This window comes from Camellia sinensis, chromosome 1, assembly GCF_055761805.1.
Source record: "Camellia sinensis isolate YWXY chromosome 1, ASM5576180v1, whole genome shotgun sequence".
Lineage (NCBI taxonomy): Eukaryota > Viridiplantae > Streptophyta > Magnoliopsida > Ericales > Theaceae > Camellia > Camellia sinensis.
The window spans coordinates 151761642-151787760 of record NC_138961.1 but is presented as its reverse complement, the minus strand read 5'-3'; the positions used below and the strand labels follow the sequence as shown (position 1 = coordinate 151787760).

The window sequence follows — 26119 nt, the reverse complement described above, 5'->3', positions numbered from 1 at the left end:
CATAATTGTTATAAGGTTATATTCAAATATTTTTTAAAATTTAAACAAACATATCCATGGATTTCATTTTTAACAAATAGAGTTCAAAAAATAATTCACGCAACTGAAATATTAATATAGTTTATAATAATTTATAAAACATAACTTGTATAAAATAAATTATGATAAATTAAAACATATATAAAATACATTATGATAACTCAAGATATAATATAATTCACCTTAATATTGACCCTTAGCCTTTCTTTTACTACCACAACCTTCTTTTTTACAGACCTCTCCCTCTCTTTCCTTTTCTTTTCTTTTCTTTGCTTTCCTTCACAGGTTGATCAACTCTCCCTATTTATAGGGAGGAAAACCCAATATCTGGCCAACACGTGGCCAGCCGAATCAACCCGCGGATCTGCTTCATAACTTCACCTGATTTGCTTATTACGAACCTAGATTTATATTTATCTTATAGTTAAGATAATTATTCTTTGGCCCAACTTCCTAATATAACTATATAAATAAATTAATTCCTAATTAAATTATATTTTATCGTATACTCATAAAAAATTAATTATTTATTTTACTACCACACCCACTATTATTATTATTATTATTATTTTTTATTTATTTACTCTTACTTTTGTATTTATTTATTTACTATCTTTAACTCTAATTTGGCCCAACTAGTATTATAATTCCATATTTGTGTTAATTTGGCCCTAAATAATAATCCCTAATTAATCTCATATTTGATAACCTAATGCTGAGTTAGATTTATATATTTATTATTATTTATTTATTTATTTAATAATATATCATCACATACAACCATAATTATATTTAACTATAATTATTTATGTGGTATTTAATTAAACGTTTAGGATATCACAGTAAGGAGATATAAATAATATTTTATGATTTTTAATTGAAAGAAACGAAGTAATACATCGAACAAAAACTCATGAAGGTTTGGCATATATATAAACTATCGAATGACCCATGCTTGTGACACTCCATAGTTTAAATAAATAAATAAATAAAATGCATGATACTAGAAAAAGATCAAAAGATCCATTTGCGAACCTAGTTGACCTTTCAAAGGGAATTACAGCCTCGCAAACTAATATCTTTCAAAGGGAACCCAATTGATCTTTTCACTTCAGAAAAATTCATTCTATCCATTAAATTGTACACATACATATATGTACGTATTTATAGAATTTAAAGAATCGAATGGCAATAAAAAGAGGCTTTTTACATTAGATGTTGTCTCCCAGTTGCAATCAATGTCATCCACTTGTATATTCCATCACCTAAACAACCTACAATTCAGGTGATGAAAATGAACTATAGAAAAAAAAAAAATTAGAGAAAAGTGGAGAGGGATACTTGAAGAAGAGCCATTTGAGAAGGAAGTAACGCTACATGCTGGAAAAGAGGAAAGACTGAGTGGGTGCATTAGCTATCGGGCAAGTCAACACCGTTCATTTCTCTGTATCAAACTGATATAGATCAACCCAACTTCGGTTTCGATGGCTAATGTTCAATATGAGAGAGAGAGAGAGAGAGAGAGAGAGAGAGAGAGAGAGAGAGAGATTTGGTGGGAATGGGGTATAGATCACTTATTGTGATTCACAAAAAGAGAAATAACACTGAACCAAACTCAATTTAAATTCACTCAAATATTTTAAAAAAACACAAACAAAGCATATATTACAAATCTCTCTCTCTCTCTCACACACACACACAACTTTCTTTCTCTCACACTCTTATCAAACAACTAACTACTCAAACTATTTATACACTAATCCCATAATGTAAACAAACAATCTAAACACAAGAAAAAACACACAACAGCAAACCAAAACCAAATTGAACTCCTCTTTCTAGGAGGTTCTTCAACCTTCATTCATGACTTTGCAACCTCCAAATACACAGTGATGGGCAATGGTGAAGGTTCCTAAATTCTGCTTCTGCTTTGAATCAGGCTTACTTTCGACATTCCCTCCTTAAGCTTGATTCTCCATGTTATTTCATTTCAAGCATTGCTTTTAATCTGACAAATAAATCTTGCTTGAGGGGCTTGGTAAAGATGTCCGCAATCTGGTCATATATTCTGCAAGAAATAAGTTTCACTTCTTTGTTCTTCACATGTTCTCTGATGAAATGATATCTAGTATCAATGTGCTTACTTCTTTCATCATATACTGGATTGTTTGCTAGAGCAATTGCTCACCGATTGTCAACGTAAACTGTGAGGCCCCTGAAAATTTTACTTTCTTAAATGTCCCTTACTTTTAAATTATTTCCTTGAAGTCCCTCAGTTTCTTGATTAAATTTTAACCCTAGGATGAAAATATATGCGCCAATTGAAAACTCGCAGACCCTAATTGATTTCGGTAACTTAGGAATCAATTTTAATACCCTAATACCGATTAATGGACTCCATACATGTTTGTCGATAGATATAGCCTTTTTATTCGAAACAAAAATACAAATCGAATTAGATTCTCTAACCCTAATTTAATTTAATTCTACACTAAAATAAATGTTCCGATTCATAAATTAAACCGAACGCCCTCACGTTTTTATTAAATAACAAATTGACCCCAAACAAGTATCATTATATATATATACACTCGTACCCTAAAATCTATTTTATATACCATACTTTACAATTTTCAACATTTATACAAAAAAATATATATATAAAATAAGTCTCTCAAATCACCATCTATGGCCGGCCATTACCTATATAGATACAATGAGTGTACTTTTGAGACAAACTTGCATAATTTAAGGAAAATCTTTGACTCTGGTTACAAACTTATATATACAAATGTATATATACATTGTACTTGTAACTAGGTTGGTTTGATTAAGATAAAACCCTAACATGATCATGCTTAATACTCAATTAAGCCCTCTAATCCTCCATTATTCTGTTGAATTCAAACTAAATTCAAAATATCTAATCCAATTCCAACCAATGAGCAAAATGGACCTTTTGCACCAATTTTCCTATAAAAGAAACCTCACTCTTAGCTTCTTGCACACAAGAACAACACAAATACCACACCACACAGCTGAAAGAAAAGAGAGGGAAGAGAGTGAGCTTGGTGGAGGATAGGAGAGAAAGAGAAAGTTGCTAGCAATTCAATCAAGCCTCAAGTAAGTCACAACACAACTTTCCCTTTCATTTTTCCTTTCAAATACATGCTTTTAGAGGTTCTAAACATTAATTTCAGATGTGTTTTAAATGGTATTCTTGTGTTAAACCAAAAAAAATGAAAAGAGTTGAGTCTTGTTCCACTCTTCTTGTGTTTTTCCTTAATCGGTAACAAGCTATCTTCTTCTACATCGTTTTCTCAAAATTTCCAAAGGCACACTTTCAATTTAAATTTCTGAGTTTAATAAATATTATTTATCATATTTTCATCACAAAAGAATTGAAAATTTTTCCTTAGTTGGCTTCTTTTCTCACCAACCTTCTTATTTTCCTTGATACTTACACTTATGCAAATTTATTCTTGTTACTTGCCTGTACTAACCATCTTAAAACATTAATCTCAACGGAAAACTTAATAGGGTGGCTAATGGGGTTTCGATCACGTGAGTACTTTTATGAGATAAAGTTATGTTCAAATTGAATTGATTAGCGGGATGTGTTCCCCTTGAAAGTAAAGTCTTGAGCAAGCGGTTGTTTCGGAACTGAGAGGGTGATTTATGCTCTGGCGTTGGGCCGAGGTATAAACCGAACAAGTTGGGGGCCCAGCAGAGCAGTGGGCCGAGATGATCGACTGTTCACCCGGAGATGGGCTGCCAGAACTTGGGCCGGGCAGAGTTTGGACTATGTGCTGCCCCGAACCGTGCAGAAGGTGCTCGGCCAGGAAGTGACCGGTCAGACCAGGATGCTCGGTCCGAGGATTGTCGAGATCAGACAGACCGAGAGGCCGGCGCTCGGAAAGGCGCGGTCAGCCGAGGTAGTTGACTGACCGGCGAGAAGACCGACCAAAGGAGGATCCCGGGCTAAGCTTTGCCGAGATGCCGCCTAGCCCGGTCCTTCATTCGGTTATCCGGTCGGGCGCTTAAGGTATGAAGCATGGTATGACCGAGGTAGGGCAGCTCGGCTGCCGAGCTCCAGCAATGCTGGCAGGCAGTTGAGAGCAGGTGATGAATGGCATGGTTTATGCTGACAGATGGGATAGCAGAGCCACATGTCAGGAGATGACAGGGAGTGGATATGGGGCTCAGAAGGTATATAAGCATGTCTGCGCCCCCCATACGCGAGAGACGAACACTCTGTAAGAAAATCCTTACACTCAAACACTCTCTCCCTTCTCTCTATTCCCTCTAAGGTGTGTGCTAACTTGACCGTCGGAGGGTTTTTCCGGCCACACACCGCCGGGTAGCTCATCCTTATTGACTCGCAGGTGATCGGACATCGACGGAGCTCGGAAGAAAGGAATACGGGCACGCCGGAATATTTGCTCCCCGTACAGGAACCCTTAAATGGAGTGGTTATATTCAAACCCTAGGTATTTGGTGTAAGGAGGGATTTGAGCAAGGCCTATTATTACCGCCTCTTTTGAGGCCCTGCGGTTGGCGTTATGCGGTAGATAACCGTTGGTAGGCATTCGAGGTAAGTTTTGCAATAAAACAGCAAAAGAGGGGGTATACTGAATAATTCACGTTCAATTCTTGTGGTTGGAAGGATGAAGTCTCTTTGGGGATTTCTAGTTTACTAACAACTAACCTTGTAACCTTTGTTATTTTCTTAAATATCATTTTTCTTTCTCTAGCGTTGTAATTGCCATTGTGTATTGAATTGGGAAAAATGAACGGGGTGTGTGTGCATTTACTGGGCATTCAATACTCATGGCGTTTCATACCAAGTATCGAAGAAACATACGAGGCTAACAAAGAGCTAAAGACATTTGAAGACTTATATTTGCCTTAGAGAAAATTAGAAGCCATTTTGCTTATGAGTCTGTTCGTGTTTTTTTTTTTTTAAAATGTAATAGTAATGGAATTCGTTTTGAGTTTTGGAACACTGTAATTATTATTTGCTTATATATCTTTGTAATCCTATGACTATCTCTGCGTTACTTATGAGACCTTGCGTTAATATCTCTTAAGATCTGTTAAAAAGATAGCTTGCTATCTAAGGTGGTTGGACTTAGAAGGGAGGCTCTATTGGCTTCTCTGACCTTCCTGAGATCTTACCTGGCTATTAACCAAAGGACTCTTTAGTAATGTTACCCTAACCCTTAGAGTAGAAATTGGGGCGTCACATAAACTTCTGTGGGATTGGTTTGTGGAAATCCCAAATATTTCAATACATTCATGATCTATATACAATGCAGACAACTAAGTTGTCGGCAACATACTCAGCATCACAAGATAACAAGGTCACAATAGCTTGCTTGTTTGATGACCATATAAAAGCTATCTTCCATGAAAAATGTAAATATAGTTGTGTTTTTTCTTTCACCCAAGTCTCTTCCCCAGTTGCTATCTGAATAGCCAATAAGTCTGAAGTCTTGACTCTTTGTATAGAATAGTCCATCATCGATGGTACCCTTGATGTAACGGAGTATTCTCTTTGCTGCATTTAGATAACACTGGTTAGGGGTCTCAATGTACTTGCTGACAAGTTCAACTTCATAGAGTATATCTGGCCTAGTACAGGTCAAGTATCTCAAGCTTCCAATCAAACTCTTGAAATATGTAGGATCAACATCTCCTTGCTAATTCTTTCTTAACTCTGCTCATGTTTCAACGGTTGAGACAGATTTACAGTTCTCTATGCCAAATCTCTAAAGAATATCCTTTGCAAAATTACTTTGTGAGATGAAGATTCCATCATTGCTTTGAACTACTTCGAAGCAAGAAAATGACGCATCAATCCAATATCCGTCATTTCAAACTCTAGGATCATATTCTTCTTGAAGGATTCAAACATTGTTGGATTATTCCCGGTGAATATCAAATCATCAATGTAGAGGCATACACATAACAAACTTCCATAAACTTCTTTCTTCAAATAGAGTGCATGCTCGTAGGGACACTTCTCGAATCCATTCTCTTGGAAGTAATCATCAATCCTCATGTTCCACACACGAGAAACTTGCTTTAATCCGTATAAGGCCTTCTTAAGCCTGTGTACCTTGTTTTTCTGGTCATTATTCACATATCCAGGTGGCTGATCCACATAGATTTCTTCTTCAAGAAATCCATTTGGAAATGCTAACTTGACATCTAGTTGGTAAATTTTCCAACTCTTTTGTGCTGCTAATGATATTAGTAATATGATAGACTCTAATTTGGCAATAGGGGCAAAGACTCCTCCATAATCAATTCTTTCTTTTTGCCTGTAGCCTTTTGCAACAAGTCTTGCCTTGTATTGTTAAACTTCTCCTTCAACATTTATTTTAGTCTTATAGACCCATTTCACTCCACTACTTTTGCGGCCCTTTGGGAGAGTAGTTAACTCCTAAGTCTTGTTCTTCTCAATGGATTTTATTTTTTCATCCATCGCAATCTTCCATTTATCTTCATTGTTAGCCTCCTTAAAGCTAATTGGATCACTGCTCATCAGTAGACAAAATAGATTGGTATCTTCATCCATTATTTTTGTATTTTCATACAGATCTTGTAGATTGCGAATCCTTCTGGGCCTCATATCTAAAATTTCTCGTTCTATTAGTGATTGAATTTCATTCCTCTATGATGAAGGGAAAACACGAAGAGATATCTCTTGTTCTCTAGGTGATGGTGGCTCTCTAACCATTTCTCTTGGCTGATCTGATTCTTCATCTACAATTGTCAGCTCCACATTTGTAGAGGATTTAGACTTGTCCTATTTGCAAGACTCATTTTCTTCAAAGTTGACATCTCGGCTAAAAAACATTTTCTTTATGATGCGGTTGAATACTTTGTACCCTATTGAACTGTCACTATATCCAATAAGGATACACTTTTCTCCTTTATGTTTAAGCTTTGTTCTTCATGCTTCTGGGATCTTGGCGTAGGCAAGGTTGCCAAAGATTCTGACATGACTCGCACTCGGCTTGTGAGTGCTCCATGCTTTATGCGGTGTCTTCATTATCAAGGATTTTATGGGACATCTTTTTAACAAATAGACTGCACACGAAACTACTTTAGCCCCAAAACTCTTGGGCATATTCTTGTCTCGTAACATGCTTCTAACTATGTTTAGGATAGTGCGATTGTTTCGTTCAGCTACTCCATTCAATTGGGGGTATAAGTTGGTGTAAATTGTCGCTTGATTCCTTGCTGCATAAAGAATTCTTCAAACTCATTCGTCTCATATTTTCCACCTCGATCTGATCATAATGTCTGGATATAACAACCGCTTTATTTCTCCACAAGAGTTTTGAACTCTTCGAACTTTTCAAACACTTCTGACTTCCTTTTGAGTAAATACACCCAAGTCTTCTTGATGTAATCATCAATGAAAGTGAGGAAGTATCTGTTATGTCCGTTTGATATTGGTTTCAACGGACCACACATCTGTGTGAACTAGTTGGAGCGGCTTGGTTGCTCTCCAATTTGCTTCCTTTCTGAAGTTGTTCCTGTATTGCTTGCTAATAATACAAGTTTCACACATCTCAGTTGGTTGTGAATGTTGGGCATACCTTTCACCATGTTCTTGGTTCCCAACTACTTCAAGCTTTCAAAGTTAAGATGTTCGAATCTGAGATGCCACATCCAGTCTTTGTCATGTATTATCGCACTTAGACACTTTGGTGTGTTATGGTGAATGGTGAAAGGAAACATTTTATTCGTCGCTATCTTTACTCAAGTAATCAGCTTCCCTCGAGTGTCTAAAATTGTGAGTAGCATATCTTTCAGGCTAATTTGATAGCCTCTTTTAAGGAGTTATCTAAGACTCAATATGTTGGTTTTCATGTTTAGAACATAACAGACATTGGAAATGAAAGCATGATCTCCATTCTTCCTCTTGATCACAATATCACCTCTTCCTCGAACTAGGACTTTGGAGAGGTCGCCAAATGAGATTTCTCCGTGAACTTTCTCATCAAGCTTAGTGAATAAGCTCTTTCTGCTAGTCATATGATTACTAGCTCCATTATAAGATTATACTAGTTTAAGAACAGAGTTAAAAAAAATAAAATAAAAAAATAATTAATAGTTTTACACTAAAAAATTGGATGTCAAATTTAGATAAAATTAGGAGAAATTACATATAGGTGGGAGAAGGGAAAAAAAAATAACCAACACATGAGGAGTGCAATTGACATTTGCACCCCCACCACCTTTCATTTGCACACCATCACAAACACACTTGAACTTCATTTGTTGGTTTTTTTTTTTCCCTCTTCTACCTATTTGTAATATCCCATAAAAATATCCCTAAACACAGCTCAATAAATCCAGAGCTTCTTGTCATTTAAAAAACTGTTTCAAAACATAAAAATAAAAAAAATAAAAAAAGCAATAATTTGTAAAATAGGAAAATTTAACAGTGTTCAAGATAGTAAGATTTTCAATTGAGAACCAAAAATAGTAAAAATTGTAAAGTGAATGCCAATTGCAAAAATTAAGAACTTATATATTAATTTAGGCATAAAAACGTCAAGTTGAGGGCTTTAAAATTATAAATTTTGCACTTTCTCCATTCTAAAGTCAATGAAATTTCATTATTTTTGAAATAGTTAAATTTTCAATTAAAAACTAACTATTGTAAAATTAAGGCCAACAAAATTTGACTATTTAAAAAAAAAAAAAAAAAAAAAAAAATCAAATTGAGAGAAAATCACAAAATTGATGGTGAACTTAAAAAATTGGTTACTTCATTTTGAATTTAGAGCTAAAATCTCAAGTTCAGGTATTCCAAAATGACAAAATTTGAAAATTTCACTGTTATGAAACAGAGAAATTTCTCTGATTTTCGAATAATCAAATTTTACAACTTTGAAAAATTCTCACTGCTTTCGATACATACGCACACACTCGCATTCGGAGTTAATCTTCTGATCAATTAGAGTGGGTGAAGCCCCATACAAGCTGCAGAAACAGCGGCTAGGCAGCCCTTTCCCCAGACCTCAAGCACATCACCCACCCTACTTTGGGAGATTGCAATATTCTTGACACTAGTTGGAGCAAAGTCCCCAATACCCTTGGTTGTGACACACACAAAATCACCTTACTTTAATGTCTCTTGCAATGGACCACCATTCATTTGTACCCACAACACATACACACACAAACAACAACAAAAGCAAAATAAACGAGGGGGATTTGGGAATAATTAACCAGCTTCCATTTAAGTTCAGTTCACCTTGTTATGGAGATTGCTTGGTAAAACCCAAAAAACACATGATAACAAATCATCTTAAGGACCTCTTTAAATTGGCCAGACATGCCAATATAAATGGAACAAAAGAAAAAATAATAATAACATTATAACAATGACGACGCCAAAGGGGGATCAGTGTGACATTTGCTTCCCTACATCTAAGTAACAAATTAATACAAAAAAAAAAAAAAAAGAAGAGGAAAAAGAAACTAAACTAAAACATATCATGGTAAATAAATTGTCAACCTGTAGAGGTGAAAAGAAGAAGAATTGTTTCTCAAAACGTCAGATGTATTTAGTACAAGCTTCCTCCTTACAAGTCCTAATGTTCCTCTTTGATCAGGGATGCTTCCATCCCATATTTGTAAGACATAACAGTTGGAAATAGAATACTAATCAACTGACACACTACTCACACTTGATTGAGCGGTATATGTGACGGACAAAGAGTAGTGCTGCACGGAAACCTATGCTCCCAAGCATGAGAAAGAAACCATAGCATATGCAAGCCATGTACCCAAAGAAAAATGAGGTTTGCATGAAACCAGACATATCTGATCGTGCATAGTAGTAGTATAAGCAGTAGGCATAGATGAATAAACCAGTTGATCCACCACAAAGGAAAGACCTGATAGGAACAACCCAAAGCCATACATACCCGTCAGTGCTCCAACAACCACAGCCAAAAAAAACCCCTAAAAATTAAATAAATTTTTATGCAACGAAATTATCATACAATGCCTTGGCACCACCAGAAAGCAATAACATCAAAATAGCAACAACAAAACACGAAATCCTAGATATATATTCTGACAAATCCTAAGCACCCACAGGCAAATAATAATCTGAAAGGATGTATATTCTAAAACAATTGATCTTCTCTAAGGACCTATGCTTAATGGAAACATTTATCCTAGAATGTGGTTGAATGTCGCACAAAAAGATGTAATCAGTTATTGAGAACTTAGTACATAACCACTTTTGTCTTTTGAAAGACCAAAACAGAGAATATTTTGGTTGGCAGTAACCTGAAGAGAGAAACATGGATGGGAATGCTCACATATGCATCGAAGTGACACAACAAAGGCTAAACACCCTTTCTATGTGCAATGCTATGTTACATGGACTCAAATATGAGAATCAGATGCAGGTGTGTGTACAAGTGAACACAAGTGAATTTTCAATTACTATAGGATTACACCAAGGTCAGTCTTGAGTCCTTACCTATTTGCCGTAGTTATAAACAAATTAATTCGACACATTCAAGATTGTGTACTGTGGTATATGTTATTCACATATGATGTTTTGGTGGATGAAACTAAAAGAGGATTTAACACTAAATTAAAAATGTGGACAAAAGCATATGGGTCTGAGTGTTTTAAATAATGACTTAAACTGAATATTTGAAATGTAACTTCGCTAACAACACAAGTAAAAATAGTGGAGAAGTGAAGATCGAAAATCAAGAGATAACTAAGAGTGAACAATTCTATTATCTAGGCTTGACTATTAGCGAGGATGGAGAGGTTGGAGCAGATGTGATCCATAAAATTAAAGTAGGTTAAAGTGGAGAAGTGGTTCTTGCATATTATGTGATCAATGTATACCAACAAAATCTTAAGGAAATTCTATAGAATAATTATAAGGCCAACAATGCTTTACGGGACAGAGAATGTTGGATAACTAAGAAACAACACAAGTAAAATAAGTGTAGCTGAGATGAGAATGTTGAGGTGGATGTATGGCTAAACCATTGTTGAAATGGTAGGAGTCTTGCCAATTCAAGATTAATTTAAATAAGTTAAAGAATAATATGGGTTGGTCCTGTACAACAAAGACCAGTAGAGACAACAGTGAGGAATTGTGATATGATCACGGTTAATGGAAACTAGGGGTGGACATAGTGGGCCAGGCTTGCACTACTAGTAAAAGTGTATGTGTCATCTCAAATTCGACCTGGCCTGACATTGAGCTTAATTTTGCCATCCTAAATCCAACTCTAAACAAATTTCTAAATCAAGCTGTCCCACTTAACCCAATATATATGGGTTATTTCTAAGACGCACAGACGCTTCTAAGAAGGTAACATGTCTTGTCCTACATCGTGTTAAGAACCGACACAACACACTTCAGATACCACCCAACACTTACACATGGAACACATTATAAGTTTGAATTAAATAACTTGGAATCGAATGATAACAAAAATAATGTGAATTTATATCTGTTCTTCTCATTTATACTCCGTTTGGATCATAGGGTGAGAAAAGAAAAGAAAAGATTATGTTTTCTCACTATCATGTTTATATGAGTTAGAAAACAAAGCATGTGAAAGAGGGATACAAGCGAGATTTATTTTTTGTTCCTTTGTATTTTAAACTCAACTGATAAACCAAACATAAGAGAAGAGTTCTCTTTCTCATCATTTCTTATCATTTCTCATCAAATCATCCCATCCAAATGGACTTTAAAAATAATTATCTTTGATTTAGATATCCATATATATGACATTTAACAATTAATTATCCTTCTATATGATACAATAAATATATAAAATTCTTCATCCCAAGCCCAACCCGAAAATTAAACAAGCTCAAAATCTCAATCCAACCTGGCCCTATGGGCTAAAATTTATGCCAAGCCTTAAAAATATCATATTGGGCTAGGTTGGGTTTGGTGGGCCATTGAGCCCATGGCCACCCCTAATGGAAACGCTAGAGGAAGGATAAGACTAAGATTGACGAGGGATACTATAGTAAAGAAGGATAAGAATTTACTTAATTTAATTGAACATATGATCCTTGATAGAGCAGAATGAAGAAAAAGAATTTGTGTAGCCGACTCCAATTAATTGGGACACACTTGGTTTGATTACATATAGGAGATTTATTTACATGCAGCTTAGGTCATGGTAATACACCAACATTACAATTAACCAAAGAAATTCTAGAAATATCTCCATCAGTTGGTTCAATTAAGTATTTCATAACAAATGGAAATTAAACAACTGGACATATGTCAAAAGAACCACAATTCCCTTAACAACCTATGGCAGTGAAAACTTACCAGCGCATTAATATTTCAGTCTATTATGCTGTAGCAAGTCTCTTTCTTTATTTGTTGACTCAAATTTAATACTAAATGCAAAATAACCATCTTCAGTGTGAAAAACCCACATACATCACAATTCTTACAGATACTTTGTTTTAGCTACCTCCACATGAAATGCCATGCATGTTGTTTTTGAGTTTCTAGAAACAAATAAACTACCAAAACCAACTCACAAAAGGAGTTCAGACAAGAAAGCTGCTAAATACTGAAATACATATAGCATGATCAAATCAAAAAAAGAAATTCACTTGACATTAAGGGGGAGAAAATAAATAAGCAATTGCAAAGCCAGTGGTTAAAGTTTATAAACATGTTGCAACACAAAATAACTACCAAATGATAATCACATTATGGAGACATATGTAATAAAAAAGATCATCGCTACCAGATAATCACATGAGAAAAAGAGTCATCAGAATAAGAAAATTGTAATAACCAGTTAATAGCATCTACTAAAGCATAAGAAGTACTTCACTGAGCAGGATGAAGAAATAATAGAACGCAGTGAACTGCACACATACCTCCACCACCACTCATGATCTTCAGCAGCAAGTTGAAAATATATCAAAGCCACAGTAATAAAAGCCGTAACAATTACGAGAATGATGAAGACTATAAATAAGATGCTGTATATAGTGTAAATCCTGTGACCCCAAACACTAGCGAATATGTAGTAGAGTTCAATATAGATTGCACTAAAAGGCAGGAACCCAGCCATTGCCATCTGAGGAAGAGTTCCACGATACCAAGGCGATGGCGGGATCTCTCTAGGATATTTTGTTGTGCGTACAGGAGCCTGAAACTCAGCCTTGCTATTTTTCCCCGCAATACCACCCAATACTAGCAAAGGTGATGTAACAAGAGTCCATATAAGAACTATCACCACAATGGTACCAAATGGCAATGCAGCTGTGGCACTGTAAAAAATTGCAACAGTGTTGAGGAAGCAGAACGTGAGAAACAGAGGTCCACAAAACAGACATCCGGTCAATAACAAATTTCTCACCTGCAAAGTCAGGGATAGAATATTAGATAGGCATTTTTCCACTTCAGTTAGGCAGCATTTGCTAGGACGAAAAGAACAAGTGCAAAAAGAAAAATTACACATCCCAATAGTCTACATATCTGATTGTCTAGTGGTTACTGACATCATGCACAATGTAGATTCGATTAAAAATATATTGCCATCCATGTTAAAATAACTTCCAAAAGAAAATGACCCAGAGAGAGAGAGAGTGAATTTTATTCATTTTGGAGAACAGGAAAATATGAGTTATTATTAACAAGACAGAAAATGTGTGATAAATATCATTGTATTCACTCCAAACACATAGTGAGACCCCATTTTGAAAATTTTAAAAATAAGGGGTGTGTGTGTGTTTGGGGGGGGGGGGGGGGGGTACTCTACTTCCGGTCTCAAACGATGTTTAAGAGAAATTTTTTGGAAAAAATTGCTTTCCATTATAAAAGCTCAATGATTTATGCTATAAGCTCCAACGCAAAAGTAGCAAGATGTTTTCCATTAACAATTTTCAAATCAGCTTTTCCATGGTCCTAAATGAAGTTATATAGAAGTGCTCTTTAGCCTCTCCGTCTCTATCACTCTCTCAGCCATAGTAATACAAAAGTCTGAACTTGTTGCAGGTGTGCAAGAGAGAGTACAAAATCAGGAACTAGATAATACAAAAAACACAATGCAAGCACAAAATTGATAGGAAAATCTTTTGAAATAGCAAAAAATTGGGACAATTGTATTTCATTAAAACCATAGTTCTCTAGTTCCCCAATTCCCAAAACAATAGGCTCTAAATTCAAATGATATATAGAAAATTTATTTTCCACTTTCCGTATTCAAACAGATTCCCTAAGGACCAATAACTTACTAAGGTGTATGTGGGTGTGACGAGATTTTTTGGCCTCGGTCATTCTTCTACGAAATATAAATTCTATCAATCATTCCAATTCAAAATCAAGCACCCTCCTGAATAAGGCCTTGTGATTCCCCAAACCAGCTTGTGGCCCTACCCGGAAGAACTGGCCAAGGGTAAAGACCCTGGTGCAGGAACTTTAGTAGGTACATTTCCAGTAGTATGCTAGGGGCTGGTGTAGAAATAGCAACCAAGGAATATCGATTGGGAAAACAAGAAGCATTAGACTCAAAGGGAAAGTCATTAAGGCTTGGTTTGGCATAATCAAAAAAAGTTAAAAAGTCACTATTCTGTTTAAGTCACATCATCTTATTTAAGTCACATCATCTCTCTATCACATCACTTCAAACCCAACCCATACCCAACCCATATTTTATAAAAAGTCAAAAAGTGCACTAATTTAGTTTATCTCAAACAACCCCTTAGTGTAACAATCTTCTGAGATTTCTGAGGGTGAGCGGATGGCGTAAATTCTTGATGAGCCTTTCCCTCTATCCCCAAAAGCCCATTTGACTCAACTATTTATCCTATCTTTTTTTTTCATTCTCGAAAAGTTGGAAACAAGAACTCTAGAAAATAAATCTACACAAAGGAAAAACAAAATCCAAGGCCATATACCCAATTTGATCCTTCCAGCTGGTAATAGAAAGAGGCTGCTGTATAGCCTGCAATCCCAGATGTAAGCGCATATATGACAACCAGTGCAGTGAACAGAGCTCCCCTGTTGTATGGATAGAATACACCAACCAGTGCAAGTAGAAAGATAAAAATTGCACTGACAGAAAAATGCACACATGTTAAAATCAATAATTGATGAAAGCAAACTTGCTCAATCAAGCTGAACCTAATTGAACAAAACAGCTTTAAAAACATATTTACAGGGTAAATAGCTGGGTTCCAGAACCAAGAGCTGCAGCAAACAATGACTTGTACTTCGGGAACCTAAAAACGTCACCATGGATGTATTTCCAGCCAGTTTCTTCTTGGTCATCGGCTGCCTCCTCATCATGGGCATACCTTTTACAAATAAAAACATATGCATAAAGACAAATACAAACACAACAACAACAACAAAAAAGGTTTAGAGCATATAGAAGATGACAATAATGAATGAGAAATGTTCCTTACTTAATAAAATCATTCTTCAGGACCCGCATGAGAATCGTGGCAAGAAAACCAGTCAAGAGGAGAACTGTCACACAGGAATTGATTATTGAAAACCAATGGATTTCTAAGTGATGTGGTAGTGAAGAAGATTGTGAGTACTTCTCCATCCGCTTCTCAAAAGGAGTGTTAGTGTGTTTCCACCTGACACTGTACACGGAATTGACTTCAACTTCCTTATCCTCAGTGAGGTCAACAAGGGCATTAGGATCAGTCTTCGCATTAATTTCAATAACACGGTCCTTATTGTAAAGGATCTCAAAGTGAAGATGCTTAAATAGGTAATATTTGTACTCGCTGGCATCAGCTTTGTCGTCCTTGTCAACCTTCCCTAAGAAACCCCAGAAGGGCAAATCATCATAGTACATTTCAAAGTAGTAGTCCTTTGCGACAGCATTTCGGAACTGAGCAACTTCTTCCTTCGACAGCTGCTTTTTGCAAACAATTTCAGAGTCTTTGTCAACTAAAAAATCAAGTTTATAGGGGGCACTAACTAAACGGTCTCCATTCAATACTTCACCAAGAGCTTCTCTTTTTTCTTTGATATCATCTGGCACAAAATCACACTAATGATGTAAATTATCATGAACCAAAAAATAAACTCAGAGAAGGATGACCAAATTCGAACCTGGCATACAGAAAGGGAGATCAAAATAGCGGTATGTTTCACTGGAAAACACAAAAAGTAGCAAGCCATTAGCCCATCATCAGTAAGAAATGTGTGTACACACACACGGACAAGTGAAAAATCTTACATTGTTCTTCCCCTAGTTCAATATAACAAGCCCACACAAAATTAAAATAAAATTTGATTGCATTATGTTTCACAGTGATTCCACCAATAAATTCAGACAAAAAAGGACTTCCCATCCATCTTGCAGTGGCTCAATTTCAATTTCAATTTCAAAATGAAACTAAAAGTTCATATGAGCCCATGTCAGTTGCAGTTCATGTTTTCATTTCACAACAGGTTATCCATATGCTCTGGCCCTTGGAGATTATGTTCTTGGGTCATTCATTTCATTCTTCAAAGAATACACAAAACCTAATCTTTTGGGAAACTCATCTGAATAGGACCTTAAAATTTGATCGCATTATGTTTCATTCAGACAAGAAAGGACTTCCCATCTATCTTGCAGTGGCTCAATTTCAAAATGAAACTAAAAATCATACGAGCCCATGTCAGTTGCAGTTCATTTTTTTCATTTCACAACAGGTTCTGTATACTTTGGTCCGCAGAGATTATGTTCTCTTGGTCCTCATTCATTTCATTCTTCAAGGAGTACACAAAACCAATGCACTTTTTTGACCAAATAAAAATAAAATATATATATAAAAAAAAAATCTTTTGGTAAACTTGTCTGAAAAGGACCTTAAACATATACATCTAAGTCGACTAAGTTCACAAATTTCCAACTATCGACCTTGGATTCAAAGAATATACAACTAAGTAGAAGACATTTCACAATTTCCAAATATCTTTTGAAAATTTCTTCTTTTTCTTTAGTCCTGTTTGGTGCAACTTTTCTGAATGCTAGAAGTTGATAATAAAAGGATAAATTACAAAAACACCCTTGCGATTTGCTTCAAATATAGATTGCTTCTTGTGGTTCTGAAAATTGCAAATACACCCTAATCAGAATTTGTCATTCAACAGAATTGACAAAATAAATGAAATTTTTAACTATTCTCCAATACAACAATGAAATTACCAAAAGTATTAATTGAAATCTATTGTTGACATCATTAAAAACTGTTAATTGGCTTAATGGTTGAGTAATGAAAGGGTTAAGGGGTGAGAACCACTGGGGACAATTAGGGCTTGTTTGGTTTGTGTTTGTAGAGTAGTTTTTGAGATAAAAAGTACGAAAACTTGTTTGATTTGCCTTTTTTCAGAGATGGTTTTGGGAAATTGTTTTGGGGAGAGAGTTTTAAAAAAAGTGATTGATTTGATGTGTATGAGAGAGAAAGTGGTTTTGGAAAGAAGCAAACCAAACAAAATTTTGAGATTTTTTTTGAAAAAATTTGTTTGGTTTGATTACTCTTGAAAATTTGTTTGTAGAGAACTTTTTCCAAAAATTTTTCCCAAAAACAAACCAAACAAGCCCTTAGTATTTTAAATAAACCTAAATAAACCTCAAGGGGGGTGTATTTGTAATTTACACAAAATAAAAAACATAAGCTAAAAGCATTTCTCCCCCAACACTGGCACAAATTTCAAAAATAATAGGTGTCATAAGCAACAAGCTACACCAAACAGGGTTTTTTGCTTCTTACTTCTTTGGGTAAATTACACTGATAGTCCCTATATTTTGGTTTTTGTGTCATTTTGGTGTCTGTAATCTCAATTGGTTTGATTTTGACCCTGAATTATAGTTGTCTCAATTAAGTCCAATTTCTTACAATTATTAGCATTTTTTTAACAAAAAATATGCATAAAAATGGCATATGTCATGCTTTTAGAGGCAAAATTTTAAACTTGTTCAACTTAGTGAGTTAACCTTGACCAATTCAATGATCATTTTTAGCCAAAAACACTAATGACATTATCAATTGGACCAAATTGATACAAAATCTAAAATTAAGGGTCAAAATTGAATCAATTGAAAATGTAGGGACCAAAATGACACAAGAGGCAAAATGTAGGGACTACTGGTGTAATTTACCCTACTTCTTTTCATTTTTTTAATAGGAAAAATGCAAACCCATGTCCGAACTAAAATTGAACAGTACACCTCCCCTTTTGCATTGGCAAGATATAGAACATAAGCAAATAGCTCTAGCCAAAGGGGCTTTTTTTCTCCTTATGTTAGAATTCTAATATGAAACATCATTATATTCAATTTTAAGAAGACTTGAGCGGAGAAATAAACCTTTTCTTTGTCTTCTTTTTGTTCAAGCTATTATGTTGTTACTCTATTTCAACTTTCCCACTTCTCTATGCATCATTTTGCTATCCTTCTAAGCATAGTGAGTTTGGCCAAGGGCAAGCCCAAAAGTAGCTTATTTCATAAGCAATATCCACTCATGTTGGGCTTCAATATTCACTAAGTTGAAAAGGTTTAAAATATAAATAGTGTCAAAATATAGATATAGAAGAATTTTTAACTTAGCGAATATTGAAGTCAATTTGTTTATTCCATATACTTCTGGTGTCCTTTCAACACCTATGCTTTAAAGTTGTGTAACTATGATTTTATTGAGCTAGGTCTTTGTGTTAGCTCTCATTCTCTAAGAGATTGTGTTTATGTGTCTTAGGGTGGTGTGTTAAGCTCCATTGTAAACCACAGCTATCTATCTTGGGTAATAAAGATTCTTCTTAACTACCCAAATACATACATATATATACACATACATATATTTTCATGTAGTTGGTTGAATTTAATGTTGTCACAATATAAATCCTTGCACTTGAATTTGAAAGCATAAGGCACACGATAAAGTGACTAAAAGAATTGGACAGTGCTTCACTTTTTCACTAAATTTTTTTTTATACTTTCCTATACATCGAGGTTAACACGTGTACTTTCTTTGCAAATTAAGTCCCAACCAGTGATATTTGACAATTCACTTCCAACAAGCAGCTGTAAAGCTACTTCTTAACACATCCTAGCTAGCATAATATTACTAGGATATCTACAAGTTACATGTAGTTAAAGGTTACGTTAGTCATGGACTGCATTGATAACAAAATTAAATAAACTCGACTTGGTATCAAAAAATTTCGAAGATATTTCAAAATGTTATAAAAACTAATTGATAGCAAATTGAAATACTCATCAAATCAATACGATGCATGGTTGCTTGATCCACTAAGAAAGGGCATTTTATAACATAGCTTTTGATAAAAGTTAGAATTGCTATGGTAAGGGTATGAGCTATAAAGCACGGACACCTCACCAGATGCAGCGTATGGGTGTCTGACACGCGTCGGACACACAGTGAACACATGTCGGACACTCTACCTAACGTGTCCGCTTTTTTTTTTGAATTTTTGCAGCCGGACACGCTTGGGACACTTTTGGACAATTATGGACACGTTGGAGAGAGAGAGAAACCCTAACCCATCGAAGAGAGAGAGAGAGAGAGAGAGAGAGAGAGAGAGAGAGAGGGTGAAGAACCTATCAAAGCCCTAGATCGAGGTATGTTCGTCTCTCTGTTCATCTTCTTCAAATCTGTTGGTCTCTCTATTCATCTTCTTCGAATTTGTTCATCTCTCTCTCTCTCTCTCTCTGTTCGTCTCTCTCTCGCTGTGTTGAACTCTCCTTCTCTCGCTTTCTACCTTTTATTAGTTTTTTTTTTTTTTAAAACAAAAACCTATTCTTCCTCTCTCTCTTTTTCTTTTTTCTATTTTTTTTGAATATTCTTGTTTGTTAAACATTAACATACATAGAAGAAATTATTTTTATTTGTAGAAAAAAAAATTAATTTATGAATGATGTTTGATATTAAATAAAATAAAATAAATAAATAAAAATAATATATTTTTTAAATTTTACATATAATAAATCAAATAAATTATATATATTGAGTGTGTCCCCAGCATGTCATATCCCCCGTTTTTTAAAAATTTGTGTGTCCGTGTATCTGTGCTTCATAGGGTGTAAGGCCCCAAGCGACATGAAATGGACAAGAAATGGTGAGTCCAGCACCGTGTCATGCCGTCAAAAGGCCTTTTATGATGATCAAGTTAAAGAAACCAACTTGGAGGGCAAGATAAAGAATTAGTGCTTTTGGGTATTTTGTATTGGCTTACCTTAAGAGTTGGATATGCCATTGTTATATAGCTTGGCCTACATCCGCTAGAGAGTGGTCACTACTAGTGGTCCCAAATTCCTATTGCCTATTGTGCTTGTCTGTGTTAATCATGTCAGTTATAACTTATAAGTACCGTAAGGACACCCCACATGGTACAATGAATCTATCACCAACTCCTCTGAAGAACTGACACTTCAAAATGGGTGTCGTGTCTGTGTCAAACAAGTATGGGACACCGACACCATGGGGACACGTGCACCCATGAACACAGGCCATGTAGCAAGTCATTTTTTTAATTATTATTATTTGTAGGACACTTTGGGGACATTTCATGTACACACATGTCCTGTGTTTGGAGACACTTCAAGACACCTTTGTCAATTTCATTTTTATAATTATAGAAAGATTATTTGGGGGCAAAATAAACAATACAAAAGCAAAGACAGAGGAAAGTGAATATATATATACCGACTTATACCTTGTTACCTCTTATATCACCATGCCCTAAATTTGTGTTCATATACATAGCAAATATACATACATACTTTTTCTCGTATTCCTAACATGTCTGATTACATTTTATTTTTATTTTTTTAAATCATTTTGACTTGTGTTTGTACCTGTGTCCATTTTTGTAGCCATTCTTCTTAGACCAACTCTGACCTGACCTCGAGGTCTAGTAAACATTGACCTCACTACAAGGTCACTGCTAGGCAACACCAAGCCCACCAGCATAGTCACTGGGCACAAATTGGGGTCAGTGCACCATGGCCTACCAACAAGTCTAGTGTTTTAAAAAGTTCTAAGCGCACCGAGACAATAAGGTCTCCTACAGCCTAAGCGCGAGGCAAGGCACACGCCTCACCAAAGCGAGGCACAAGTTGTAGAAGATAAACAAAACTTTAATATAGGCGAAGTTTTCAACATAAACAAATATATATAGAATTCCAAAAGTCATAAAGCAAGTTTCACCATTTGAAAAACCAAAAAGTAAACATTCAGTTGTTGGCTACATAACAACCTTGTTTGGGAAATTGGCTATTTGAGTTGACTTTTTGGTTATTTTAGCTTGGCTAAAATAGGTTGTGTTTGGGAAGTTGATTGGCTTTTTTTATTTTTATTTTTTTTTATAGTTGATTTAATTGTTGTGAGAGAAAAAGTGAAATGATTATGAGTTAGATGTGACATTTTGTCTTATTATCTATTTTAATCTATTGTCTTTTAGTAGTCTATTTTAGCCCAACCCTCTTCCCAAACACCCCTAATGAAGAAGATGAAAACAAGGTGGCTGATAGAGAGAACCCAATGACACAAAGGGGGAACAATGGTTGGAGTAGAGAAGAAAAAAATAAGAAGAAGAATAATAACAATGGTTGGACCAAAAAGAGAAAGAAAAAAAGAGACGAGAGAACCAGCAAAGAAGAAGAAGAGAGATAAAGAGAACACAGAGAAGAAGAAGAGAAGAGGACCTGAAGAAGACGACATCAATCGTTGATGAAGAAGACCATGTTGTTCTCTCTTCCACGCCAGTCGATCATTTTTATTAATCGCTAGTTTTTTATTTGTTTTTATTTTTATATATCACTTTTTTGATCTCTTTTCACATATTTGTTCATTTTATATTGAAGGATTGTAATGCCCTGTGGGTATGCACACAAGAAATCACTTAAACCAAGTGGTGGAGTAAAACGCTACGTAAAGCCCATAAGGCCCTCGTCTTGCGCCTCAGCGCCTTTCGTATGCCTTCTGTTTTGTGCCTCGCCTCGACCTGCTTCGAGAGCCTTGTGCCTAGGCGCACGCCTAAATGCTGTTTTTAAAACACTGAATAGGTCCAACGACTCTAACACAAACAACACAAAGACTCCCTAGGCCTTTTGTCACAAGTTGTACCCATACTTGGTAAACGGGTTTAGGTCATGCTTAGATCACTCTAATATATCAAGGCCCCCATTCCTGAATTGAGACTTGCTTCAGTGAGGAAAATCTTTGAATTATATTGTTCGACGCACTTATTAATTTGCACCCCACAACAGGTAGGAGGAGTCTAGCACTGCCAGGAACCACTCTTTGGCACATGGTGGCCAATCTATAAAATGATGGCATATCCAAGCATTAAGGTAAGCCAATACAAAAAAAAAAAAAATCAAAACCCCAATTACTTTCTCTTGCTTTTCAAGTTGTCTTCCCTAACTTGATCGTCGGCATCGCAAAAATGCCACCCAAGACTCATCATTTCTTGTCCAGTTCAAGTTGCTTGGAGCCTCAGAGTAACCACCACACCAATTCTAACTTCCATAAATTTTGATCTTTTAAAATCAATTGAAATTGCTCCCACTGCATTGCACAGGATTTCTAGCAGCACGTACATACATTCTTTTTAGCAACACGTACAGAAATTAATGTAGGGGTAAACCCCCTTGTAAAACCAGGTAAGAAGTCAGCACCATGGGGCTTTTCCCAAATTAAGCCAAATTAGCAACTTAATTCACAAACTAGGCCTAGTTTGGACAGAATTTCCAAACTAGGCTAAAACGCTATTACAAACCACGCTTTCATTGTTCCTAGGATACTGCCGCAGGAAATTTGTGAAATAGAAAAAGCGTGGTTACAAACCACGCTTTTAATTAAGAAAACGTGGTTACAAACCACGCTTTTAAAGAATTTTTTTTTTTCCATAAAACGTGGTTTCAAACCACGCTTTATAATTTTTTTTGAGAAAACGTGATTTGGAATCACGCTTTCAATACACTCTACGCACTCACTCTTCCCTTCTCTTCTCTCTCTCTCTCTCTCTCTCTCTCTCTGACACACAAACACTCATCACACCAAACCCCCCACACACACCAAACCAACATAATTTTTAATATATATAAATTTTATTTTATAAAATTAAGACCAATATTAATATATATATATAATAATAATTTATAATAGCACATAATAATCAACTATATGAAATTAAGACCAATATTTTCAAATAATTTTTTTTCAATTATTTTTTTTTCTATTAATTTTTTTTTTCAAATTTTTTTTTTCCCAATTAAATTTTTTTTCAAATAATTATTTTTTTCAATTAATTTTTTTTAAAATTATAATATGTGTGATCCCATTGTCATAAATAATAAAAATAAATATAAATATTTTAGGCTTGAATAAACATATTTTTTATTTTATGTTTTAAATTTTTTTTAAACATTTTGTTCAAACCAAACGCGTTTGTAATTTATGTTTTTCTAAAAATAAACAAAAATCAATTTATAAAATTTTTGTAAACATAAACCAAAAACATAAACGTTACCAAACACGCTACCTTAGTGTTTACGGATAAAATTTATTTATTTTAGGGTTTAGGATTTATAGTTTAATTCTTAAAATTTATTTTTTTTATAAAATTGAAGTTAAAATAAATTTTAAGAATTAAACTATAAATCCTAAACCCTAAAATAAAAATAAATAAATTTTAAGATTTAAACCCTCAACCCTAAAATAAAAAAAAATAAATTTTATCCCTAAACGCTAAGGTAGCGTTTGGTAACGTTTACGTTTTTTGCTTACGTTTACAAAAAATTTTATAAACTGGTTTTTGTTTATTTTTAGAAAAACATAAATTACAAACGCGTTTGATTTGAATAAAATGTTTAAAAAAATTTAAAAACATAAAATAAAAAATATGTTTGTTCAGGCCTAAAATATTTATATTTATTTTTATTATTTATAACAATGGGATCACACATATTATAATTGAAAAAAAAAATATTTGAAAAAAAAATTAATTGGGAAACAATATATTTGAAAAAAATTTAATTGACATAAAAGATTAATTGAAAACAAGATTAATAGAAAAAAAATTAATTGAAAAAAAATAATTGAAAAAACAATTATTTGAAAATATTTGCCTTAATTTCATATAATTGATTATTATTTGCTATTATAAATTATTATTATATATATATTTAGTATTGGGTTTGGTGTGTGTTTTGGGGGGGGGGGGGGGGGTTTGGTGTGTGTGTGATGAATGTTTGTTTGTCACAGAGAGAGAGAGACTATTGAAAGCGGGATTCCAAATCACATTTTCTCAAAACAATCTATAAAGCGTGGTTTGGAACCACGTTTTATGAAAATTTTTTTTTTTTTAAAGCGTGGTTTTGTAACCACGCTTTCTTAATTAAAAGCATGGTTTGTAACCACGCTTTTACTATTTCACAAATTTCCCGTGGGAGGGTCGTAGGAACAGTGAAAATGTGGTTTGTAATAACGCTTTAGCCTAGTTTGGGAATTCCGTCCAAACTAGGCCTAGTTTGGGAATTAAGTTGTTAATTTGGCTTAATTTGGGAAAAGCCCCCAGCACCATCTCCCCCTCTCCTCGCATTAATTTCTTTTATTTTCTCTCATTTAATTTTCCCAAACAAGAGGGGATAAGTTGCGTTTGGTTTCAATTTTCTAGAAATTAAGTTCTTTAATTTTTGTATATTTTTATTTTTAGTGAATATTTTTAAAATTTTAAATAATTTTTTTTTACTTTTTTAGATGCACTTAAAAACTAAAAAATTTGTAAAAAATATTTTAAAAAATAAATAAATAGACAAGAATATGAAAATATATTGAATTTTCATATTTTATTTTATTTTTGGTATTTAATAAATTTTTTTACAAATATTATACTTTTTTAAGTGTATTTATGTTAAATGTATCTAAGAATTTAAAAAAAAAAATACTTAAAATATTAAAAAGTTTCAGTGAAAAAAAATTTTCAATTTTCAAATACTTAAAACCCAAATCAAACAAGCTTTATGTCCTAAATTATCCAAACAAGGAGAGAAAGCACTGTCTATTTTCCTTCTTACCAAATCTTTTTGCCCGTCTACATTTAGGGTTGGTTTGACATGTTTGAAAAAAAGTTAAAAAGGTAAAAAGTCAATATAAGTCACATTATCTTATTTAAGGCAGATTTCCTCTCTAACACGTCACTTCAAACCCAATCCAAACCCATATTCCATAAAAAATCAAAAAATACACTTATTTAGATCATTCCAAACAACTCCTTAAAAACATAGACACAGGTAATATATATATAAATATATATATATGCAAGTAAATATGCTTGTTTTGACCAAAATCCAACCAAGCCATACACAAAAACAGTAATTTAATCAAATACAAGGCAAAAATTCAATCCAAACTACAACAGTGAAATGGTCAAATAGGATGAAAACCCTTGTAATTGAGAAGAAAAACAAGATAAAATCAGAAGACAAGGGAGAGAATAGATCAAGGGGTGATTAAAGTAAAAAGCGGAAGAAGAGATCTGTACCTTGGATTGTGAAAGGGACCGACCTTGTTGGCGTAAAGAGGAACCAGACCTCCAAGTTTGTACCTGTGATCAGATCCATCCGATCTCACTTGCGATGCACAGCAAGTTAAGAGCCAAGCGACGATGGCCACGACGACGATCTCCATATCTATCTAGAGAGAGCACAGATCTGGATTGCGCTGAGAGAAGGTAGTGGTAGTGCAAGGAAGCACCCAAAAACGAAGGGAGAGTAGACGTACAGGGAAGGACTTATGTGGAGGGGGTTTTCATGTGCGTTTGTTTGTTAGCTTTTTACCACGCGCTTTTGGAGGGGACTTTCTAGTGCCAATCAAACCATGGAATCGACCGTCGAACCGACGACGCCACCAGAAAATGACTTCTACAATAATATTATAAATTAATCTTTATCAATTCAAAATTTACTTAAAAACAAAAGAAAAAATTATTTATAAGTCTTATTAGAGACTTATAATACATATGATCCCATAAAAAAAATTTGTATTCTTATAA

The 26119-nt window shown here is 34.5% G+C and overlaps 1 protein-coding gene across 1 annotated transcript; it reads right to left on the bottom strand.

Annotated features, from left to right (window-relative positions):
- Positions 1 to 9413: 9413 nt before the first annotated feature.
- On the bottom strand, positions 9414 to 26015 carry LOC114272854 (transmembrane 9 superfamily member 2). Its single transcript, XM_082887325.1, has 7 exons — positions 25610 to 26015; positions 16169 to 16209; positions 15505 to 16090; positions 15256 to 15393; positions 14995 to 15151; positions 12970 to 13454; positions 9414 to 9965 (listed from the first exon to the last, which is right to left on the bottom strand). Exons 1-7 carry the CDS (start codon positions 25753 to 25755, stop codon positions 9746 to 9748), a joined length of 1773 nt encoding a protein of 590 aa, XP_082743451.1. The 5' UTR covers positions 25756 to 26015; the 3' UTR covers positions 9414 to 9745.
- Between the last annotated feature and the right edge of the window lie 104 nt (positions 26016 to 26119).

Coding starts and splice junctions, on each gene's coding strand:
- LOC114272854 (XM_082887325.1), bottom strand. CDS start 25,755: ATGGAGATCGTCGTCGTGGCCATCGTCGCTTGGCTCTTAACTTGCTGT. Junction 15,394..15,504: donor CTGAAGAATGATTTTATTAA/GTAAGGAACATT, acceptor TATTTGTAAAAG/GTATGCCCATGATGAGGAGG. Junction 9,966..12,969: donor GATCATGAGTGGTGGTGGAG/GTATGTGTGCAG, acceptor TGTTCCTATCAG/GTCTTTCCTTTGTGGTGGAT.